Here is a 21601-nt window from a genome sequence, read left to right as displayed (position 1 = left end):
ACTAAAGGTTAAAAATCCCTCTTTCAATCCATTGTAGCCCCTGATACGTTGATGTGATGGAAAATAAAAACTGAAAAATCTCTTTTTTTTCACTTTCCGGTGCTGTCTCATAGTACTGAGGGGATTGCATCAAAGTTAATATTAATCTGGTTTCTTAAAACAGTTTATATTCAGGTCTATCTCTATGCATGTTGCTGTTATAAATGCAGTCACACTGAATTAAACTGTTCTAATAAAATAATTTACCACATTACAAATTTTATTATTGTAAATCAGATTGCTTTTAGCTGGACATAAATGTTTTTTTCAATACCTAAATGTATTGATGTATTTTTTAATCGTCACATTGACTGAACAGGATCCTATTACCTGCTGGGCTGTCGTTTCCTTCAGCCTGCTGCTCTATAGTCGTAAATAAGAACAAACAGAAACTCATTAATAATATGCACCATGTCTTTCTGTGTTTTGTTGACAAAAATTATAACACTTTTTTTTTTTAGATCAAACTTAGCTGAATTAAATATAATTATTCAGTTCAAGCTTCAAGTCATATTCTTAGTAATGTCAGAATTGAGACACTTCATCAACTTCTGTGTTTTGGTGTCAAGTAATTTCTGTTCTCTAAGAACAAAACATATCAAGTTTTTTTTTTTACCAAAACGGTTTCAGTCAAGTCAGCAGATATACAATATTCTAAACAGTGGAAATAAAAATAAAAACCTGGCAAAGAAAAATCATAGTTTTAAATCCCACACATCACAATTTAATAGACTGACATTTTGTTTTGTATTTTGACCCTAACATTTGTTTTGTCCTACCTGAGCCCAGAGCAGCAGCAGGAGCAACATCACCAGCCGTTGAGCCATGTCCAGGTAAATGTCCGTCTCTGTCTTCATGCTGTTTGCGTTGTCCTCTCTTATGAGGTTTTTAAGTTTTGGGTTTTTTCTTCCTGTCTTGTCTCTTTATCTTTATTCTGATAAGTGAATTCCTGGAACCAGAGTTCACTAGTAAAACCACAGATATAACATAGACAAAAAAAAAAAAGATGTTCTTCCATTTCTGGCAATTTTTGTAGCCTTATTTATTTACACTGATCCGACGTGGGGTTCCTCAGGGTAGCTGTACTTACCATAAGTACAACTAGTTGATAAGTACTTACCACTAGTTGTTAATGGGAAGTAAGTATTTTTAAGGAACATTTCACACATTTATACAGATGATATTCATTTCTAATGTCTCTTTATTGACTGACCCATTAGGAAGGGTTTTGATGACTGTATTTCATACATAAGCAATGAAACTGTTGAGAGATTCACGGAGCGAACTCAATGATGAGGAGATACAGAAGAAGAGGAAGCTCAGCATCTGATTAACTGAGGTTTCTCTCTTTACAAATAGACTTATCTTCCATGTTTGATTAAAAATGATAAAAGCTCTGGAAGCTATTTGGCTGTTTTTATAGAAACCACAGCAAGTCTTTTTCAAGTGACATTTCTGTTTATTGATTCTGAAGATAGAACATTCAGAGCATCTTGACGTTATTCTCTACTGAATTAATCTGTTTATAGCTTATATTTCAATTTCGCAACTTCCCCCGACCCAAAGACTTTACCGTAGAAGAGCTCGACTGAAACGAAAGATAAGGCATTGATGATCTCTAAGCTCTCGGGGTTCAGATGCATATTTTGTAAACCGACTGTGGGAACAATAAAATCAGACAGAAAAGGTTATAAAAAAGCAGACTGACAGAAACCAGCAGCAGTTTCCATGTTTTCTTTGCCCATCCTGAACCGTCTTCATCCAAAACCACATGAGGGCGCTGTCTTGCTGATGCCGAACCAATCAACGAGCATGGTTTCAGCTGGGACGTAACCAGTAGAGTTAAAGTCAGTTAGTACCTCCTGTGCGTGATACCATGGGGTCAGCTGGTCATCCTGTCTGAAGAAGCCGCTAACGTCCCACGCTGATGTTGCAGACTTTGCAGCTGGGGTCTTTCTTGGCGTTTAGGGTGGACAGACTCATCAGCTGGTGTCCGCTGATCTGTGACACCGTCCCCAGAGACACGTCAACCGGCTCTGTGTAGATCACCTCCAGGATGACGTCCTGAGCGTGACGGAAGGACAGCGAGCCGTCCTCTTCCTCACTGCAGCTCAGGAAGCAGTTGTTTGACCTATCCAAGGCTGGCAGCTTGCCTCTACAAAAAATGTCCCCTTTGGAGCCACTGGGGGCCAGGACCACAATGACATAGTGATATGAGGTGTACATGCAGTAAAAATCCCCAAAGTAGGCGTTGGTGTTCTGGTTGAACAGGAGGTCTGCTTGGATCTGTAAAACACGAATGGACATGCGTGATGTGTGCGGTCACTCAAGACAATTGCATCGTAACTAACTCTCACTTCAACCCATGTTGGACTTGTTCAACAAGAAGTTCTGATAGTCCTACGGTGGACTGAACTGGATCTGAGATCTCTGCGTGACACGAATATCCAGATTTTGCAAAGGTTTCTGGCACAACTTCATGGAGAGGAACAAAATCTAGAGATGAGTACCATAACAAGATCACAGGTACCAGGAAACCAAAACAGCAACACCTTTTATGTTATGGTACTTATGACGGATAGACTAAATGGTTGTTGTTCTCCTCAACAGATGTACCTGGAAGCGGTACGGCCCGTACGGAGAATCCTGTGGAGGTCGTCCAGTGTTGAACTCTGTGTTGCAGCTGAAGAAGATTCCTTCCAGCTTACCGCTGATGGGTGACCCGTGGCTGCCGCTGTTGTCCTTCACTGACGGCAGCATGCGACGGCACTGAGCATCTCTGGAGCGGTAATACTGGCTGCTCACACAACACACACATGCGCAGGCAGAGAGACAGACGCACGGGCTTAAACACATTTAATATAGCACGGAGCACTGGTAAGGTTGCACCGGTAGGTCAGACCTGTTTGGTTGGAAATACTCCCCCTGCTGGTTTCTGTAGAAGACGCTGAACGGCAACATCCTGCCAGCGATGGCCTCTGCTTTCAGCAGGAGCTGCTTCAGCTGGACGGGGGAGTAGTCTGCAAAATCAAACCTTGGGTTTTAGTTAAACTGCACATCTGCTTATTTGTTTTATATTTAGGCTTCGGCTGAGATTGGCCGGCTTTTGTAAAAGAATGACTTTTACAAAATAAAGACATGTGAAATATGCATCCTGGTTTGGTGATCTCACATAACAATAGGACATGATTGAAAAAAAGGAGGTTAGCAAGACTTCATATTGTCACCTTTCTAAAATAATGGTCATAAAAAAAATTATAATAATCACCTCTTTTTTTTGGAAAAACAAACAGAAAAAAGATGATTCAGGTAAAAATAAATAAATAAATAAAAACAATTTGGCAAAAATTGACTAAGGACATTATTTTTGAAAGCTGACAAATACATTCCTGTGAAACCTGAAGCCTTCTCTTTATTCTAAGAAACTGAAGAGAAGAGCAGGTGGTTCAGTGTTTCCGTCTGACCCGCTGTGCAGAACTCAATGATCTCGCTCCAAGCAGAAACAGCATATTCTCCGTCGGGCTGCTTGGTGGCTGTCTGAACGGCCACGGTGTATTCCGTCCGAGGGCTCAGGAACCAGTGACCTCTGACCGTCATCGGCAGAGGAACCGCTTTGGCCACCAGCTTGGTCGGTACGTCCTGGAACACAAGAATGAAATTCAATCAACGCGGCGGCCGCGGCGAGACGGACGTCTGCCATCGCCACGGCCGGACGTCTCGCACCATGTGCTTGAACTTGTTGGAGCTCTTGTCTTCCTTCTTGTTCAGGTCGATGAAATAATGCGTGATGCGATCCTGGCCTCTGCTCTCCGTGTTCCAGCTGATCTTGAAGGAGTCGCATGTGACGTTGCTGATCATGATCTGCTGAGGAACCGGCAGCTCGTCCCCGTCCCCGATGCCGCTGTCCGCAGACTCTGACTCTGGAAAATCAAAAATGTTGATTTTCGATAGCAGCTGCGAATACTTCTACAGTAACCTATATTAAATACATTTTCTAAAAATAAACTCTATTTCTACTATTATTTTTTGTCAATTAGAGGAAGCCCTGTCACAGCAAACATGAAGATTTGTGGAAAAAAAACTTATTTCCTCAACTCAAGTTTATGTCTTAACATGCATCCGTTGCTGCGCATGGGACAAATCTTAGAAAAACTTCTTTCAGTGCAGCTGAAATTGTCATCCAGCACTGACAATTTGAATACCAATCAATGGAGACATCCAGTTGTTCTTTTGTCCCGTTCTCTTTGGAAAGGGTGTCCAATATCAGGCGTCACCTTAATCATTTCAAAATGCCTCATGCAGAAGTTGGTGAGAACCGACAAACTGAAGCTCGGTGTGTGGCAGGAAAAGTGGTCCAGTCCTCAGACATGGCAGAAGGAGAGAAGCAGGCCGGTGCTCCCGTCCTTTTTGACGGTCAGGGCATTTTGTTTTTGTTTTTTTCATGATGCAAGAGGATTATTTCAGAGTCACAGTGAGCGATTAATGTATTAAAAGTCGGATACTCTGACCCTGAATCAGATCCCAGTTCAGAATCGTGTCAACTGGAGCCAACGAAACAACATCCGACAACAGAACTACGTCATGTTGCCCCTCGTTGCTTCGTTCGGTCCTTTACAACCAACAGAACGGAGAAAAGGAAATCCTGCAGAGGTCTGCGTCGTCCTGCTGTGCTCTGTATCTGTTCGTCACTGTTCTCCTCCTCCTCTTTTTCTCCCATCCCCTTTTCTGCCTATGTTTGAGGACAAAAAGGCTTCAGTCCACAAAGACACTGAGAGCTTGAAGGCCGAACAAGGAGCCTGTTGAGGAGGTGAGGACAGCAGGAGGCTCCAAGCCTTACAGGCCTGGATGGAGGGGGTCCATTCTGAGAGCTCACTGAGGGGAAAAGTAAAAAAAAAAAAAAAACAGTTTGGAGAGGCGGTGCAGGTCAGTTCTGACAAAAAAAAAAAACATGGTGCTAGAAGTTTTGTTTTATTATAGATGAATTGAAGCTGCAGCCAGTCGAGCTTATTCTCATGATGTTGGAGGCAGGTCTGTTTTTCAGTTGCAGATGTCAAAACTTCAGCAAAACCGTAGGAAACAAACCTGAGGGATTCAGAGAAATCAAAACAAGAAACATTTCAATTTTTAGCAGAGTAAATATCAGGTCATTTGAAACTTGACTCATGATCAGATTTACAAACACCTTCAGGGCTACCACAGCTTTTTTTTGTTGTTCTTTTTCTTTTATCCTTCCGTCCTTTATGTGAATAGAGGAAGTGATGTGTCCATTCATCCCCCACTGGGAAGGTAATTATCCACAGGGATGGAAATCAGCAGGCTGAGCTGCCAAAATTCCCACCACAAAGAAACAGAAACCGGGAGCTGTTTTTCCTCTTAAGGTCTCTGAGCCATTGCCACCTGCCCAAACTGATCCATCCGACCATCACTGGGAGAGATGATCCTTGAAAGAGGTCACAACGTACTGTTGATTTGGGCTAATTAGCACTGCTGTTTTTAATCACAGTTTTATCCTTTGATTATCTTAAAACGACACGAATCAACTCAAAACTCCCAGTTATCTTGTTTCCTTCATCTTTTACTGTAACTCCATGTTTTTATTATCTCCGGCTGGTTCTCTCAAAGCTGTTATCTCTGACGTTTGTGGCTGTAATTTGCATCCAAAATCCAAAGTCGAAGCAGTCGGATGTTTATGTCATCTGGATTGTTTGCTTCTCTGTTTAAATTTAAATTGGTCGGCAGCACCAGCGAAAACCAGGCACAGCTGGTTTCGGTTTGAGAGGAGAGTACAGTGACGCTCATTTATTCTTCCAGCCTGCAGGACAGCAGACGATAAGGATCCCAATCGTTTGACGGATGCTGAACTGTCTCACCCTTTTCTAATATGGTTCTACAAGGGAAACTTTCAGTGCGGATGAGATCGAATGAGAGCCTGATCCCCTTTTAGGTTTGCAGGGCGAAAACATTCCTCTCTACCGTGAGGTTTTAAGATTTTAATAAGTTGCGAGGGCGGTGTAGGCTGTTTTTTTTTTTCCACTGCAGTGTTGCAGTCGGCCTTGACCTGCTGTATCCTGACACTGGTTGCATTTGCGTTGCACAGAGTGCCACCTCCAAAGATTGCAGCTATTGTCAACTTACTTTGCCACGCAAGAGAAGGCAACACTGAGCTTGTGTCACTGTTGTCGTCATTATGCAACTTTGGCAACAACTGGAAGGAAGGATGGCGACTGAATGGTACATACGGGGCAAAGGGCTGAAAAAGCACAGAAGACCATTGACCAGAAGACACAAGGGCAAGACAACGTGGTAAGCTCATGTACCGTCCTGCAATCAACGGCTGACTTTACATTTTTGCTTGCCTGTTTTTCAAAAATATGTGGCGCTAGTCTTGTAGGAACAGGAAATTGCTGGGACACATGAGGCAACAAGCATCCATCAAAGCAGCACCGTTCATCTTTCAGCTCGGAGATGCTTCTCAAATCCAAAGCAAACCGTCCCGTCGTCCTCAGAGCAAATATTCAGCAGGAAGTGACAAACGGTTGAGTTCATCCAGAGCCACATAGTAGGAAAACTGCTAATTAGTAGCATAAAATTAGCAGCTCAGATATCCAGTCCATTGTTAGCCTGGTCATTCAGCTAAAAAGCAGCCAAAGACAACAATCATCCTCAGCACATTCCTATCCGATCGGAGCCTTCTGTAAATAACACCACAGCTCTGGAGGCCCTACATTGTGTCTTTAAGTTAGTGTTAGTACACAGCACTGATTTTCTCTTCTTCACATCGTGATGAAATAACATTCATTTCATCACAACAAAGGGCAAAGAATTACCCAACACACCAGTCTGGTGAAAGTCATACCAGCTGCTTGGTCAGCTTATTGTCATGGCTCAGACATGCACCTTCCCATTTGTCCTGGCAACAGTATCAGTGTCTTCAGTGTTGGCGACGACCTCGCAGGCCAGCGTTTTCTTAACTGTGTCATGCTTTTTTTTTCTCGTTAAAAAAAAAAGAACAAATTGACAAATTGTTTACCGAGAGTAAAAATCTCCTTCTATGATGTGAGGCCTTCAAAATAAAGATGAACATGAAACCTAAACAGTACAGCTCTGTATCAGAGGATTCACACCAAGTTGGTTTGTAATCTTAGTTTTGAATCGTTGCCGAGGGCAGCTGAGTCCAGATGTTTGAGCTGGAAGTGACGCTTCATCACCGGGGATCATAACGGATGCAGGCAGCTCGGGTTAGTTTGCTTTACTCTGCTGCAGAGCGGATGGAGACGACAGAAATGTTTGTTTTTTTGTCGGCTGAGGAAGAACTAAAAGCAGACAATAGAAACTAAAGATATTTTTGAAACGGTAACATTTTTAGTCTGTCTGATGGGGACAATGAGCCGACTGACACTGACCTGGGCGGTCGTCCGGCTGCAGACTCTTCTCCTCCACATCTGGACTGCTCAGGCCACTCGGAGGCTCCGTCATGCTGCTGGTACTCGGAGAGATGACCGGAAAACCTGAAGAGGAGAAACAGTTGGCCACTCTGTCTGCAGCTCACTCTCCTCTCTCTCTCTCTCTCTCTGTGCTTGATGACATCAGGGGATGATGAGCAGAGAGAAAGTTGTTATTCCTCCACATCCACTGAAACAACAAACTTTTCTTTCACTCCTTTATTTTTCATGCATACACATTTCTTTGCTTATATTTAAGCTGAAACTGAAGGTCCAAAGAGAAACCTTTAGAGACCTTCAGAAAATGTGCAGCACTTTACAGGCTTATATGTAAGTCTGTGAGTAACAATGTTCAAATTTCACTTTTTGGAACCGTGATAATCACCTGCTGTGTTTATTTTCGGGAATTGAATCCATCCGTTGTGTCAGAGAGAGTTGTAATGATTACTTTTTCTCAGATTGCAACACAGGAGACAAGAAGATGACAGTAATCATGACTTTTTAAGCGTGAAACCCCCGCCCCCCCAAAAAAATCCACTGTGCACCATTTCACATTTCCGTTACGCCGAGAAACGTCCCGAACATCTGCAGATGTTTGACTGTTTGCTGCCTGAGAGCGACATCTTCTTCTGTGGATTAACACACAGCTGATGGAGGATTAGAGGCCACGCTGAAAACTGAATTAAATGAGCGCTTACATAAGAGGATTAGCTGCAGCTCACGAAGCACTGCTTGGCTTTGGGGTCGCGCTCCACCGACAGGAGCGAATACAGTGTTTGCTTTGCTTCAGAGCCTTTCAGCTTTAAAGGTTTCCACTCATTTGGCCCCGGGGTTTGGTTTAAAAATGGGGCCACAACGTGTGCTAGGTTCGAGCAGCAACTGTTGCCGCACGCCAATCTGGGAAAGGTTGAAAGGATCATTTCGGAACAATCCGACGTCCATCGTGCTGCAAAAAGACACACTGCTAAACAGATTGAAAATTGAGGTCAGCTGCCAGAAGTCTTCCAATGAGTGGACATCATAGCAGACAACATCAGAATGCAAAGCTCAGAGACAAAACACCCAGGAGCTCCACCTCAGCCTCCAAAGGCAGCAGTTATCAATGAATGCTAAGTTAATTACAGAAAAAAAATATAAAAAAAACTGATCATGTATGGATTGTTGGAAAAGTTTAAATGAAGACTTCTCTATCAGAAGAATATGGCAGCAAGATGCTTCCAGAGGTTCTCATCATTATCTAACGTGACACGCCTGTTTTTATCCTGAACTTTTTGCGTATTTAGTGGTAGGAATTTATTTTTTCTGTTCTGTCCGGGGATTTTTGATTTGAAGAGCTGATTCATCAAAAAAAAAAAAGGTTTTTGCTCTGTTTTCTGCTCTGATTGAGGTGTCAGAATGAAGAAGTCCAGGGTTTGAAACCATTCCTTATAACCAGTGAGGTGTGTCTCTCTTTTTTTATTTCCAGTTCAAATTCAAAAAGACTTTGTTAATCGTAAAGGGAAGTTAAATTCGCTAAATCAAATCAGGAGGTCACGGACTTAGAATGTATATCCAAACATCATAATGATTTTTGAGGCAATAATTTGTGAAACCTTCACATTTTTTTAGATAGTTGGCTAAAATACATCTTGATCTGGAAAATGTTTTGGCTTATTGTATTATAAAATCCTGACTGAAATTGATAAGAGGTGCAGCGGTGAGACTCACACAGTTGCAAAGAAATTTTAAAGAACAGAAACAAACAAATAAAAAAATAAAAACTGGACCAAACTCCCCAACTGAACAGAGATATAAAATACCTAATTAAAGAGTAAGAAAAATATTTCTATAGAACTTGTGTCTGTTTGGGAACAACAGCTGACAAAGACAGAAGTAGAAAATTAGAACCTGTTTGGTACATCTGGGGAAGCATAACGTAATTGAACGCCTAACAAGCAAAAACATCTGTAGACTGTAAAAAAAGAAAAAACACACACACACACAAGTACACAAAAAACCCCCAGAAACAATAAAGATATATGTTAATTCTTTATTTCATCCATTCAGATTAGAAATGATAAAAGAGAATATTAGAATGCCCACAATTTTCTTCTCTCATCACAGATTGGGTTCTGATTCAGCATCGCATGGTTTTTCTCCCCAAGTCAATTACGGCAGCAAAGACAAGTTAAAAATACCTCTGTACAAATACGTCTGGATAGTTCATCTGATTCCACGTACAAAAATAAGTTCTAAGTGCTTCACACACTTTTAATACTGTCTCTGCTTCGGCATGTTCACAGCTCGGACGCCAACTCGTGTCATCTGATCTGAAATCTCCACAAAACCTTCAGTCCAGTAGAAGAAGTCAAAGTTAAAACTGCTCCTGTCAGCAGCCGCTTTTACTCATAAGAAAATAAAACAACAACAAAAAAACCACAAGATACCCTGGAGCAATTTTTTTTTAACTTCTAGCCTATCATAAAACGCTGTGGAGGTGAATGAAGGCCAACTCCTGGATTTGAAAGGTTCCAGAGAGGGAGGTGAGTTTTAACTAATGCAACAGACCAACGCAAGAAAAAAAAAACGCTCAGTCTGAAAATACGAACGCTGAAAAACAATATCAGAAATGAGACGACAAATTTAATCCGAATTAGGGGCTCGGACGTTTTTACGCTTGGAGGAAACAAACCTGCAGAACAGAAGACAACACAAATGAAAGGTCTGCTTTTAAAAAGCTCCAACAAACTTTGCAGATTTACTTTGTGTAGATTTGTTTAAATAAATACAATTGTTAATCTCTGTTACATCCTGCGGGTGCTGATTGGTTGTGTTGGACGGAGTCAAAAAAAGGGGGGGTGGAGGGGTCAAAGGTATGCAACAAAATAAACCTTGTTTAAAAAATAAAAATAAAAAAATTTGCAAATTCTAATTTTAGTTCAATCAGAATTTCTGGGAAAGTTTCTGCATGGGAAAAGCACCTCCAATGAGATACAGTCATCATCATGATCATCATCATTGGCACAGCAGGTGGAGCTTCCTAACTCTAATGTCTTGGTTTGAGAGCTTTTTCTAAAAGCTGAACAGAAAAAAAAGATGGCTTCAATTTAAAATCAGGACTTCGCTGTGAGTTTTACTGACATAAAAAATAAGAATAAGCACCGCTAATTACAGATGTTAAAAAAGAAGAGTTTACCATCTTCTTTTTCCATTTATATTATTTGCCTCAAACGTATAGAATTGGATCAGATTTTAAGATCTGAAGAAAAAGCTAAAGCTAACCCAAAAGCCATTGCAATCACCAGTAGAAGACACTCAGAAAACACAAGTCTTGGTTAGAGATAAGCCACACTGTACAAATCTGACCAGAAAACGCCAATCAGCCAATCAGAGGCAGTTTTCAGCATCACAAACCAAACTGTGGATGAGTGGACAATTCGGATTAAACGAGGAGCAGAAACAGGCGACAGGCGAAGAGTTGCTTAGAAGCGACTGACGAGTCTGATCAGGTTTTCAGCAGCAGCTGGCGATCTGGGATGAGACTGAAAGAAGTTTAAATCTCCCTGTCTGATGACAACAGAATGCCGCATTCACACCAGTCCACTTTTTGGTTTTAGGAAAGACGCAATCAGATTTGACTTCTTGTCAGGTCGCAGTGTTTAGGTGTTTCCAAACTGAATCGACCTTTTTGCGGGTGAGCGAAGCAGTGTGGCGCGAATGCAGCTCCGCGGTTTAACTCAGCGCCCAGAAACAGCAGCTTTAGAAAACGCCGTATCCGTCAGTGTGGCGAGCCGCCACGGCGAACGCGGGGTAGCCCTCGTAAGTGGCGTAGGCGGTCAGGTCCTGACCCAGAGAAACAGCCTGCTTCAGCTGGGAGACCACGCCCGATGACCCCGGGCTCGCCAGAGCGTAGCCTACAGGGAGACACGTAAGAAAAGACACCTTATTATTCGCAAGCTCTGCAAGTTCACATGTGGTCCTTTCTTGTAACCACACGTGTAATCTGGTTCTGGTCACACGCTGAGAGTAAAGTGGGTTCTGTCGCTGCTTTAGCGAGAAGTGAGAAGTTAGTTGGACTTGGGTACGGACCTTCACATACCTGGGAAGGCTACCGAGGCCGCTGCAGTGGCACAACCTGCGTCAGCAGCGCCCTCCGTCTGCAGGCCGAGCGTCTGCAGGGTGTGTTCGGCCGCGTGGACCTTGGCTTCTTCCACAGACGCACACAGTTTTGCAGGGGTGAAGGGATGCCTGCAGAGAGACGCACGAACACAGATGAGCCCAAAGTGGACACAACTAACCCATTATTTAAGTTTAAATTATAAGTTGTCATTTTCTGTCCACTTTTTAGCATTCTGAAAGAAAAAGTTTTTGGAACGAGTTTCAACTCAATTCAAATATTGACTAATTTTATTTAATTTTCTAGTTCAATTTTAAATGGCAAATGGTAAGCCCTCTTGGAATATTTCATTTGGTTCAAAATGAAATATGACAAACCGAATTAGGGGATGAACTCCTGCCATTGTTGCCACCATCGTCCCTCAAATGTCCTACATGACCACTAAAAATGCAAACTCTCATAACCCAATCAGCAGTTATTCAAGGATTAAACTCTGGCACAGCGTTTCTGGTACAAAACCCAGTCTCCATTTGACACTCGAGGAGTCTCATCTTTAAGCTTTTGGCCACTGTTTTCACAAGGCAGCAGTGACTCTCAACCAAGAAGAAGAAGCATGTAATGGCATGAACATTTACCTATTCAGATGATGACTAGACATTTTCAGTTTAACCTGTCCACTTCCTGCCATTAGATCCATTTCATCTCCAGTTATCAATCGACAGCATTGCACTGCCTTTACTCATGTGGAAAAAAGAAAATAAATCATGGAAATTTCCCGACTTACAAAGAAGTAGAATAACAGTCTCCTTATCTTATACTTCGTCCACCTGCTGAAAGGTTTCCCCAGCTGATGCTTTTTTAAATGTAGATTCATGAAATGGAGCAGAGGTCTGGGTTGCTGCTCTAGTGGAGCTGCCTGTACTCACACGTTGGGGTACTGTGTGGCCAGAGCCGGGATGGTGATCTTGTAGAGAAACAGCTGCCGCTGGTCCGGACTGATGGCCGAGTGGAGCTGATAGACGGGCTGACCCCAGTTGTTCTTCTGACACAGCTCTTCCAGAACCTGACGGGAGCACAGACAGGTTGGAGGTGTTCGCCTTGGGAGAAGAACTTCCAAGTTCCACATAGTCAAGGATTTTCATAACTGATGCTCTTTTGAGAATGAAGAGCCAGAGGCTTTCAGTTGAAGAGTCATGTAGACATTACAAACGTTTCGCTCCGTTGTTCCATTACCTGAGTCGGTGGTTTGATGCCGGTGCCCTTGAGGCTCATGGCAGCCGGGTTCATCGGTGTCAGCTCCATCCCCGGCAGCAGGTCGTACAGCTTTTCCTCGGCCTGCTTGTCCCCCTTCAGCCCGTAGGAGGTGCTGCTTCCACCCCCTCGCCCCATGGCTCCGCCCCCGGCTGCGTAGGCCAAGTAGCCCCGCCCACCCAGCCCTCGGACCCCCGCCGCCCCTACAGGTACAGTCATGTAAATTTCTACAGGAGATCGGAGAGGCAGTAAATCAATCAAATCACCGGAAATCAGCAGGGTAGAAGAATCACACAATTAATAAATCACAGCAAAGACTGACAACAAAGGTAACAGCTAAGTGATTTCTTGTGAATTTTGACCAAACTTCAGCTGATTCAGAGGATCTCACAAGATTCCTACCATAAAATAGTCTGATTTTTAAACCACGTTCATTACATCCACATGATTCAGGAAGATCCACCCCTCCGCGTCACATCTGCCACAGGTGCAACTCAAAGCAAATAAAGAGATGTGCTTGAAGTTAAATCCAAATGATCTGTACCAGCAGCTGAGTTGCGATTGGACAGTCTGTGTGGAGGGGCGGAGCTTCAGCATCAGATTAAGCAGCTTCTGCTGTCAAGTCAAGATCTGAAAGCAGATCTGCCTCCATCATGTTCTCCAGTTCACGTGAACAGAGACGGCGTTCTCACCTCTGACCGACGGCGTCCTGATCAGACCCCTTCCTCCCACGTGAGCTTTGGTTGCTGGGAAACGGAACTGACCGGGAATGGCGGCGTAGGCCTGCGGGGCATAAAACACGGGAGCACCAAGGTACGCCGTGGTGGGATCATACACCTGCGAGAAACAGAGGCAGAAGAGAAAGTTTGCCTTTTATATTACGACCTCTATTGTTGGAGCTAACTTGAATTACTTTGGATTTTGTTACACTTGCTTTACTTTATATTTTCAGGTTCTTTGCAACAACTTACAACACCCAGAAACAAAATGTATTTTGCGCCCCCTACTGCTCTATAGAACTCTGGTGAACAAAAGTATCGCTAAAAATGTTTTCCTGTTCGAAATGGTTTGGTTCCTGTTCCTGGGTTTGGTGTTACTATCACTGGTCCAAACTGGCCACTGGATGAAGACGTTTGACGTCCTATGATTTTTTTATTTTCTTATTTATTAATTTATTTTTGTCAATCTCGATAACACTGCGGAACAGCAACACAGAGAGACTCGGGGAACTCAGAGTTCAGCTCATTATCAGTTCCTTATCTCCTGTTTATCTGTGAATCAGACTCAGGTTCAATTCAGTCTATTTTATGGCTTTCGTGTTCACGATGTTCCCACTCGACTTTCCAATGAAGGGATTTTCATAAGCTAGATAACAAACAAAACAAAAAAAAGCCATATTTATTAAGATTTTCAACTTTAATTTTCTCTTTTCTTTAACAAACTAAGTGTTGTAACTATTTCACTACTTTCTGAAACAATTTGTTTCTCTCAATCTCTTGTTGTGTACACCTTTGATTTGTAATATGATTTCTGTATTAGTCTGGATTTATCCCATCATGCATTAACTGTCCTGAAAGAAATTTTCTATAACTGTCACATAGATGCATTAAAATCAGATAAAGCTACAATAGCGACAATGGAAAACATCACAACACTGCGCTAAGGTTTGATAATTGTCAGTAGTTATGTGCTGCAAGGTAAATTCCTGTTGTAATTTGGGATATTGATGCTCACACTCCAAGTTGGTTCTCATTTCCTTACTTACTGTAGATTCAGTTCAAGGCTCCTCTGTGCTCAAATTCCTTCCTGAATATAACTAATTTATAACAATGTCTGTTTGAATATTACAAATCCTTTTTAGTATTCAGGTAAGAGCTTTCAGTTAAGACTCTGGGACAGTCCCACCTGTCCCAGAGTATAGGCCGTGTAGTCGGTCTGCAGAACCGAGCCTCCTCTTCCTCCTGTTCCTCTGGTGTATCGGACATAGCTGTCCTTATCCACTGGCTTGGCCAGAGTCACCTCAATAGGAGAGCCGTCCACCACCTGCAGGCGGAGAGAGGAGTGTTTATTTTGCAGAACATATTTCTTTTCCCTGAGACGTTTTGGAATATACATGCAAACAGCAGAGAAATGAGGTCGGGCAGAGCTGACCTTCCCGTTGAGCGCATTCATGGCCTTGATGGCGTCCTCTCGCTGGCTGAAATGTACGAAGGCGTAGTCTCTGATCTTCTTCACTCGCTCCACTGCACCTGCAACGCAACAATGCCTTTGCTGGTTCTCATTTGAACACTTTTCACTTTCCTGGAGCTCCACCCACTCAACATGCAGTATTTATGATGCAAAGAAACCCGCATGTTGCAAAAAAAGAGAAAAATATCTTCAATAATTATATGAATTTATGGTAATAATGACTTATAACCTTAATTAATTGCTTATTTTCTAAATAGAAAACATGTCAATGCTTTTAAAAAGTTTTAAAGTTTTGGTTTGAAATTTTAAATATATTTTTTGGTTGGCCTTTACATCTTTTTACTAGACGTTGAAAATTTATTTTCACTCTCTTTTATTAAAACTTTTGTTCCTGAATGATCCAATCAAATTTTTATATATTTTGTTACGAGGCAAAATATGTTTTGTTTGGAGTTTTTCAGCTAAATAACATTTAGCTATTTTTTTTTTGTCAATAAAGTTTTGTATACTAACCTGACTGTTAGAAGCTTGAAACTAACATTAGAAGAGTTTAAGAAGATGTTGTCAGCTGCATTTAAGGACAATCTGAAAGCAGAGAGTCCGGTTATACCTGGTTTCAGGCTGTTGAATTCCCTCTCGATGGTTTCTTCAGTGGTCTGCAACATCAGGTTCCTCACATACAAAATCTTTACGGTTGCCATGGTATCCTCATCAACCTCCACCTCAGGCTCCGCCCAGTCCACCGCGATGGGATGGCCCCACAACTGGATCCGGCCTGAAGGTTTGACAAGGTTTGTTGTTTAGAGCTGGATATGGACCAAGATCTTCAAAATGGGTGTCTGTGATTTTACAGAAAAACTCTGGAAACAGTGACTCCATCTTCAATATCTGCTCTCTTATCATGAGAACCCATCATCAATAAAGTTGCCTTTGATTGGCTGACACTTGGACAGCTGAAGACTTTGACTGTTTTTATGATGTTCTCTGTTGGTTTGTTATCAGCTTTGTGCCGGTGTGAGATCAACCTGCATATTTTCAGCATCTCGAAACTGAACACACACCCATCGATTTGAAACATCTCTTGTAATTTAGAGACAAAACTGGCCCAAGAAACTGCATGGATCTCCAGAGTTTGCTGTCTCTACCTGGCAGGAGTTTGCGTCTGGCCATGGCAGCTGCCCGGTGGCTCTCGTACTCGACAAAGGCGAAGCCTCGGTTCTTGGACTTGTCTGCAGCGCTGGGGTACACGATGACATCCACAACGCCGTCCGTGACTTTTCGCATCTCCACTAGGATCTCGTCGTGCTTCTTGGTTTTAGGAATGCCCCCGACAAACAAACGGCAGTTGTCCACGCTGGCACAGACACCGAGCAAGCGACCGTTCCTGGAAGACGGAGAGAAAACCATTGTAGGAATGTCAATTTAAACCAGTATTCTGATCTACGCAGATGACATCTCTCTGTACTTGAACAACAAAGCAGCAGTCTCTAGAAGAATGCGCTTACGGTCTTAGACTGTTCATGAAACAGTTTTCTTTGATCCAGTGCTGTTATGTGATCAACTAATGGTGATGTGAATTGGTCTGGTCACATAAAATGTAAAGTGTTTGGTCATTTGATAGTATAGTTACTCTGGTTAGTGACATGTAAATTGATAACATTCAGGCCTAGATGAATGGTTGGCTCAGATTTTTTAGGGTCATGTGCTAGCAATAAGGTAGTTTTAAATGAAGATGGGTGTTTAAAACAGATAATTGCAAAGGTTGTCGTTGCAGGTGAAGAACCACTCTGACCTGATCTCATAGTTGTTAAGCTGCTTCATGGCTGTCCTGGCTTCCTGTTTGTTGGTGAAGGTGACAAAGGCATAACCTCTATTGTTCCCATTGAAGTCCATCATCATCCTCACCTCATAGATCTTTCCAAACTGATGACAGGGGCAGAGAATGCCAGAAGATTGAAAAAAAGCAAAAAAGTGACATCAAGGGACGTATTCCTCACATTATTCCATAATGCCTCACCTTTTCACACAACGGAACCAGTTCATCCTCAAACAGATCTCTCGGGAGTTTCCCCACAAAGATCTCACTACCTCTCTCAGGCGGTGGTCCGTCCCAGTCAGGCGGTGGGCCACCATACCGCCGCTGACCGTTCTCCTGAAGAATAGAACCCCAAAATGAGGAGTGGCATGGGGAGAACTCCCCTCGGCACTCAAGTTCTGTCCTTACCTGTCTCAGCTGGTATCCGGTCTGTTGGGTGAGCGCCCGAAGAGCGGCCTCTTTCTGCGTCCCCGCCAGCCCGTCCTCACTTCCCTTCTGATTGGATTCCATTGGGTGTGATTAACAGCAGGTTGTGAATCAGGGAAATTAGGGGTGCTCACTGCAGAAACGGACATAAAGCAGGTTTCAGTTCTGATGTTCTGGTGGTCTGTGAGAGTTTGGGTGGGTCACAGGACCACAATCAGGCTGTCTGTGATGATGGTTGTAACCTGTATTTGTTTCATTAAAACTCTTTTTATAAACCCGTTTAGATTCAAAACATTAAAGCCTTATTTTCTTCTTCAGAAAGTCAAATTCCTGCAGCTTGAGAAGGAATGTATACCTGACCAAAACAAAGTAGAATTTGCAGCCGCAGCTAAATGAGTTTATACAGAAAAGCTTGTAATATCATCTCAAATAACTTTCCAGGAATCCTTGATCATCTGAACCTGCTCCTCACTGAGATGCACTTTTTCAACACTTTACCAAATAGTTTGTTTCATGTAAAAAAAAGTAAAACTGATTAATATAAAGAGTTTTCCCACAGTCAATGTGAAATACAGAAAAATTAAGCAGAAAATAAATCGTTTTAACTATAAAAAAATACATATATATTTCAAAAGCTGCACTAAACTGTTATTAAACACAAACAGCTGATGTTCTGGCCCTAATGACTCGTTTTAGACGTTCGGATCTCTTGAGTTCATACCTGCTATCAACTTTTGTAAATTTGACTATCCTAAAACAGTTCGCGTGTCATAGCTCAATTTTCTTGACTCTTTCTTTTTCTGTTTCGTTTTTTTTTTCTTTTAAACAACCATGACTTTATTAAAGGTGGACATTTATGTAAAACTAATGAACAGAGGAAACGGGAACAGGTAAAGCAGGCTGCCAAGAGGTCAATAGCAGCTTTGGAGGAGGCCAGATACTTGACAGGAACACAATGGCCACTGTAAGAAACGGTGGCGGCAGCATCATGCTGTGGGATCAGTTTCCTGCCCATGAACATGAAGTTGTTAAGTTGAATCAATTCCAAAATCAAAGAAAGTTTTGACAAAACTTCCAGGTGTGTGCTAGACAGCTTAATTAGTCCCAGTATATATTCAAATTAGGAACAGGACGACTTGATATGAGGGAAAAATGTATGTTTTGTAAGGGCTGAGCCAAAGTCCAGCCCTAAATGTGACTCTTAAAAAAAAAAGTGAACATTTTGTGGCCGTAATGTGACATATTGATTCCTATCAAAGACAATTGAATGCTGAAACTGAATTAATCATTAGATCCACTGTTTGTTCCCTCTTTTCTTCTCTTTGTCTCAGTCATATTTGGTGGAACCGCCTGCAGCCCTCTGTTAGATCAACTCATGTCCCTGCTGAGACATCATGTACTCACAGGTCTGCACCTCCTCGCCTTGTTTTTTCCAATGTGAGCGGCAGATATGAGCGGCGGGGAGGTCAAGGTCTGCAGGCTGATCATTAACAGAGACAGTGGACAGCCTGACAGTCCGTCTCACCGTCCCACAGGGAGGAAACCTGCCACAGCCTACATCAGGTCGAGCTTTCGCTGAATTTATTCAGCAAATAGCGTCTCAAACTAGACAGAACGCCTCCTCCCACCGTAAAAACGCTTGGCTCGTATAACTTGAACCAAAACACTCCAGGTCACATTATGAAGATCTGGGATGTTGTGATGCTTTTATTACATTCATGTAATAAAAGCATGAGTTTTTTTTTTTTTTTCTTCATTTGTTTTGTTCTGGTACATCCTGAGGAACTTTTAAATCAGTCAACAGGGGATGTCACTAAATGTAAAAATGGTCAAATGTGTTCCAGACTTTGAAGAAATTCTTGTATACCTGTCAGAAAACCGATTGGAATAATTTTATTAAATGAAATAGAGATGGAATACGGTAGAAAAGAGGGTATTCTTCAAAATTCATGCCGGCCAGAATTGAATATTTTTTCCTCAAACATTCAAACATCGACTGCCCTTGCTGGTGGGGCTCTAAACAGTTCGGCTAAACTCAGGAACCAGATTGTCTTCAAACTGCTGACTCCATTTCCAAGAACGAGAATGAACAAAAAGCACTCCGTCTGAGTCAGATAAATCAATCGGAAGATGTCAGGAAACCAGCTTTTAATCATAGACCGACACCGTCTCACCAACATGGCCGCCACAGTGAAGACATAGTGACTTTTTAGCTCAAACTAATCTGTTCAACATATCAATAAGCATCTTCTGGAAAAACTGACTAAAAGGCAAAACTAATAAAAAAATAATTAGGGCACATTTCATGTCTTCATTCAGTTTTACGCAATCAGATATTGGAGCTCAGATTATGACTGATCTTTGATCAATCACTCTATCAGCTTCAACTTTTGCCCTTCCGACTGCAGCCGTGTGACGATCTGCCTGCACTAACTTGTCAGACAGCTAAAGCTGCAGGAACTAACACTGATCTGGACTTCTGGTTGCAGCCGAAAGCTGCTTGCTGCTCCTTTATGTCCATGTGGAATGACTTCCTCATTGAAAACAGTTTCAGTCTGAGTTAATTCACAGATCATTATCCCGATCTGTGAAATAAAAGCCTCAGCCATTCTGCGGATACGTCATGATGCTTATGAATATTTATTATCCAGGATCCATCTCCTTCATTAAGAAATATCTCTGTCACATGACCTATAATATATATTCCAACAGTCAGGCAAAAGCACATCCTGTTCCAGTTGCAATGAGGCACGGTGACTGTTGAAGAGCCAGAAGATCTAAAGAGTTTTATTTTTTTAAGTCTAGAATGTTTTCATTCTTTAATCCAATTTAATTTTAGATTAGCACTTTTACTGGCACTAAAATGTATAAATGAAATGAAATTCTGACAGAAAATAATCTCATTTTATTTAAAGAGGCAATGCTTATCTCATCACCTGCAATTATTTGCTGCGTTTGAATTTTGATTGTTTGTAATATGAGCGATTTCTGTAAGAATGTGTTGATAAATCGAGCTGACAGGAGAACCGAGACGTGCTGATTAAATTCATCCTGATTTTCTGAGGAGAAAAATACTAAAGTTCCTGCTTGTTGTTGGTGACATGGTGGTCGTCATCTTATCCGCGACCAGCAGGTGGCAGTAATTATCAGGAACAGTTGGTTTAATCAGTATTAAATTAACTTGAACATACTTGGGGCTGAAATAGAGTCTGATTTTAATAAAACACCAATAAGGGCAGCAACTGAACCACTTGAACATGATTTTCTTTGAGTAAAAATATACATAAATAAATACAGAAAAAAGTAAAAGTAAAAATAAAGTGTTACAATAGACATAAGTTAAAAACTAATAAAAATGTTTGCAAAAATATTATTTTTTTACATTTAAATTTTCTTTTTTTTTTCAACAATCTGATAAAATGTCATACAGTTTAAATTTATATTTTAATTGAAAATGTATTCTTCCTGTAATATCCTGAGATGTCTCCTGCTGTGAGTCAGAGTCTCATAAATGAACTGGCTGATTAACTGCACATGCCCAGTGAGGATGTGTCTCTGTGTGGGAAAAGGATTTAGATAATGTACCTCCACATAACACTCCAACAAGAAAAATGATTGAATCAAAAGTTTAATTAATCGCATGTCAAATCTGCATCCGATTTATCATCTGAATCATCTCATTTATGATGCAGCTGAATGGTTTAGGAGCTGCAGCAGATCCTGCTGCTGATTGATGATCCGACTGAGTTTAATCAGGACTTTCAGGATCCAGTACAAAACTGTTTTTTTTCGCAAGATATTTTAGGTAAATTAAATTAGAGTTAATGTCCCTCCTCTGGACTCTTCACAGAGAGTGTATGGAAGTGAAGCGTTATGCAAAAGAAATGAACATGGTAGCAGGATTCATCTTTTGTGGGATTTGTCTGGATTACCTCTGATTGAACCACTAACCAGAGCTCCCAGTTTTACACCTGAGTGAGGACATTTAACTGGTCTGAAAACGTCAACAGCAACGCTTTCACTGGCAGAAGGAGCCCCAGCAGCTGCTGGACGACGCTTGCTCGCTCGCTCGCTCGCCGCAAACTCGGCCTGTTTGCTCAGTTTGCAGCCTTCAGCCTCAACACACAGAGGAGAAAAAGAGAGGGCGAGCGACACTTACTTACATCTGCTATCTCTCTCTCTCGCTCCCAGGTTTTGATGCTTTCAGACCAATTTTTTGGAGTAAAATATCTTAAAAACTCACCTGAGCAATTTCAGAGATCACCTCCCTCCGATCAGAGCTGTGTCATTCTGAGTGTGAGTGTGTCGTCAGAGCCCCCTGCGAGATGGTGTGTGTGTGTG

The 21601-nt window shown here is 42.0% G+C and overlaps 1 protein-coding gene across 4 annotated transcripts; it reads right to left on the bottom strand.

The window, feature by feature from the left end:
- Positions 1–1475: 1475 nt before the first annotated feature.
- On the bottom strand, positions 1476–21601 carry LOC129368075 (APOBEC1 complementation factor-like). Of its 4 annotated transcripts, none has more exons than XM_055042900.1 (18): positions 21504–21601; positions 17243–17393; positions 17036–17170; positions 16811–16941; positions 16164–16402; positions 15629–15793; positions 14980–15077; positions 14734–14871; positions 13521–13665; positions 12811–13055; positions 12504–12640; positions 11560–11708; positions 7443–7547; positions 3763–3959; positions 3504–3678; positions 2942–3059; positions 2656–2836; positions 1476–2325 (listed from the first exon to the last, which is right to left on the bottom strand). In XM_055042900.1, exons 2-18 carry the CDS (start codon positions 17342–17344, stop codon positions 1951–1953), a joined length of 2835 nt encoding a protein of 944 aa, XP_054898875.1. In that variant the 5' UTR covers positions 17345–17393; positions 21504–21601; the 3' UTR covers positions 1476–1950. The 4 variants fall into 4 exon arrangements, with proteins under 4 accessions (XP_054898875.1, XP_054898876.1, XP_054898877.1 ...); XM_055042901.1 differs by having other exon boundaries at positions 12811–13031; XM_055042902.1 differs by lacking the exons at positions 1476–2325; positions 2656–2836; positions 2942–3059; ... (1 more) ...; positions 3763–3959; positions 7443–7547 and adding an exon at positions 9497–11374.

This window comes from Poeciliopsis prolifica, unplaced genomic scaffold, assembly GCF_027474105.1.
Source record: "Poeciliopsis prolifica strain line A6 unplaced genomic scaffold, Auburn_PproV2 SCAFFOLD018, whole genome shotgun sequence".
NCBI lineage: Eukaryota > Metazoa > Chordata > Actinopteri > Cyprinodontiformes > Poeciliidae > Poeciliopsis > Poeciliopsis prolifica.
This window is presented reverse-complemented; position numbering and strand designations above follow the sequence as displayed.

Bases quoted from the DNA above. Each gene is read 5' to 3' on its own strand.
- LOC129368075 (XM_055042900.1), bottom strand. From the start codon at position 17,344: ATGGAATCCAATCAGAAGGGAAGTGAGGACGGGCTGGCGGGGACGCAG. The intron at 13,056-13,520 runs GTGAGAACGCCG...GATCTCCTGTAG, and splicing joins CAGGACGCCGTCGGTCAGAG to AAATTTACATGACTGTACCT. The intron at 12,641-12,810 runs GTAATGGAACAA...TGCTCCCGTCAG, and splicing joins GCATCAAACCACCGACTCAG to GTTCTGGAAGAGCTGTGTCA.